Genomic DNA, 2,615 nt, shown 5'->3' with positions numbered 1-2,615 from the left:
AATTATTAATTAATGTTTAAAAACTCTCAAAAACTGTTAGTATTTAAAATTTTTTTCATGGTACATTTTTAATGTTAGGAAATGCTTGGTTGGATTTAACTTAAATTTATTTTGATATATTTTTACAGTCAAGGATGCTCATAAAGATGCGTCATTTTTACTAAATAAAATGAACGAAGAGTTACTATTCTTGCGTAGAACAGAATGTAACATTGAATGGGAAATAGCAACCAAACCATCAACAACAAATTCTGAATTAAATTCTGGACTTTCCCGTTTTCAAAATTTCTGGAGAAACGAATATTGTTCAAAATTCCAAAATTTAAGTAGAAAACTGAAATGTCTTGAAGATAAAATGATAAAATTTCTTTGCAGAGGACCAATATACACTACGAATATAGCCAGGTGTCATTTCCATCGTAAAATTTTAATTTAGATTTCAAAATGAAATTCAGAAAATAATTAGATTTATTTGCTTAAAGTCGAAAAATAAAAGTTTTTAAAATATATTTTTAAAGCCAGCTTTCTGCAACTCATCAACAACTTTCGCTGGCTTACTCATCAACAAAAGTGTGTAACATTGGACCAAGCGAAAAAAAATGTTTTCGTGGAGAAACCGAGTTGGAAAAATACATGGCCACTTCTAGGTAAATTAAACTAAATACTAACATAAATAAATAATTAAATAATTTGAAATAATTCAAAAACTAAGATTCTTTTAGAAACGAAACAGAGTTACGTTGGGCGTGGATATCTTGGCAAAATCAAATGAGTAATCTGAAAAAAATCTTCATAGAATCTGTATCTCTCCAAAATTTCGGAGCAAGAACTAATGGTAAATCTGAATTGCAGAAAAAAAATTTAATTTATGGCGACGATAAATTTTTGTAAATAAGCAGATAAGAAAAATTCGAAAATTAATTCTTTATTTTAAAGAAAATTAAAGAGTATTATTATATAGATACAATAAATAATTTTATGATGCAGATTATGATAATATTGGTGAATGCTGGAGGGAAGAACTTGAAGAACCAGATTTAGAAAACCTAGTCCATAATTTATATAAGAATATTGAACATTTATATAATCTTCTTCATGCTGTGGTTCGATACAGACTATCTGAAGCGTATCCAGAAATCGTTGATCCAAGGAAACCAATTCCCTCTCATTTATTAGGTATATAAATTTTTTTTGATATAAAAACTTTTGAAGCAAAATAAATTTTATATCTGAAATATTTTTTAAATAATCTAAAAGACGGAATAATTATTTTTTAAATATTCTCAGGGAGTATGTCGTCTCAAAATTGGGAGTCTTTGATAGACCTGTTACTTCCGAAGAAAAATTTACCAAACATAACGACTTCTATGCAGAGAAAAAATTATACTGTGCAAAAAATGGTGAAAAAAGCAGAAGATTATTACCTTTCTTTGGGTTTTCCACCAATGTCGAAAACCTTTTGGGAAAATTCTATTTTTGAAAGAAGAAATGAAATCATGAATTGTCATGCATCAGCTGCAAATATGTATCTTGACGACGATTTTCGGTACTTGATTTTGTATTCCATTAAATTTTAAATACTTTTTTTATAGAAATAAATTTCGGATGTAATAACTCAATAAAAATAAAAATTTCAGTATCCTAGCTTGTTTGGAAGTTACCGCCAGAGATTTTCAAATTATTCATCATGAACTGGGGCATATTCAATATTTTATGGCATATAAGGATCAACCAACTATACTCAGGGTATTTATCCTATCTAATAAAATGCGTGGTATACATTAATTATTATTTGAGATCTGATTTTACGGCAATTTTCTCATTTTTTCAGGATTTAACCAAAATTATAAAAACATTGTATTATTTCAAAAGATGTTAAATAAAGTGTAGATTTTTGAAAATTTCGAAATAAAATTTTATTTATTTTAAGAGAATATTTCAAAATATTTTAAAACATTCCAAAGTTTTTTTTCAAAATTGCCAAAAGAATAATGTGGGAATTGTAAAAAAATTCGTTTATGCTGAAGAAATATATTGAGATTTTGAACAGATTTAAAAATAGTTTAAAACTTGTAAAAATTGAAATTTTTTAAATTTAGGTTTTTGAAATTTTCAAAAATTTGTAAGAATTTTGAAAGGTTTCAACACAATAAAAAAATTTCTTAAAATTCATGAGAAAATTTCAAATTCATTTTGTATTTTAAAAATTTAATTCTAAGCGAAAATTTAGAAAGATTTCAAAACTTTTTAAATGATTTCCTAATATCCCAAACAAACAAAATTTAAGAAAATTTGTCAATTTTACATTATTCAAGAACAAATTCTATGAAGTTTGAGAGATACATTCAAAAGTTTCAAAATCATCCAAAAGTAATTTAAAACTTGAAAAGATTAAAAAAATTTGATGAAACAAGGCAGATTTTTGAAGATTTTCTAAAAGGAATCGTTTTAAGTAGGGGAATTTAAAATGAGTATTGATTTTGAAGAATTGATTCACAAAAAATTCCTAATATTTTGTAAATCCTGTAAAATAAAAAAATGGTTCGAGATTCTTTTTCGGCACATCTGAAATCTTCAAAAATTGTTTAAAATTTTCTCATGAACATGAGGAAATA

The 2,615-nt window shown here is 25.5% G+C and overlaps 1 protein-coding gene across 1 annotated transcript in view; it reads left to right on the top strand.

Annotated features, from left to right (window-relative positions):
• Positions 1–534: 534 nt before the first annotated feature.
• Positions 535–2,615, top strand: part of LOC117181141 (angiotensin-converting enzyme-like) — a 7,363-nt gene continuing 5,282 nt past the window's right edge. The window contains exons 1-5 of the mRNA XM_033373708.1: positions 535–647; positions 723–835; positions 988–1,176; positions 1,288–1,546; positions 1,638–1,746. Coding sequence (XP_033229599.1) covers positions 634–647; positions 723–835; positions 988–1,176; positions 1,288–1,546; positions 1,638–1,746 — 684 coding nt within the window. The 5' untranslated portion in view covers positions 535–633. The remainder of the gene's footprint in view (positions 648–722; positions 836–987; positions 1,177–1,287; positions 1,547–1,637; positions 1,747–2,615) is intronic.

This window comes from Belonocnema kinseyi, chromosome 10, assembly GCF_010883055.1.
Source record: "Belonocnema kinseyi isolate 2016_QV_RU_SX_M_011 chromosome 10, B_treatae_v1, whole genome shotgun sequence".
Lineage (NCBI taxonomy): Eukaryota > Metazoa > Arthropoda > Insecta > Hymenoptera > Cynipidae > Belonocnema > Belonocnema kinseyi.
Note: the sequence above shows the minus strand (reverse complement) of the source record. Positions and strands in the feature narration are given on the sequence as shown.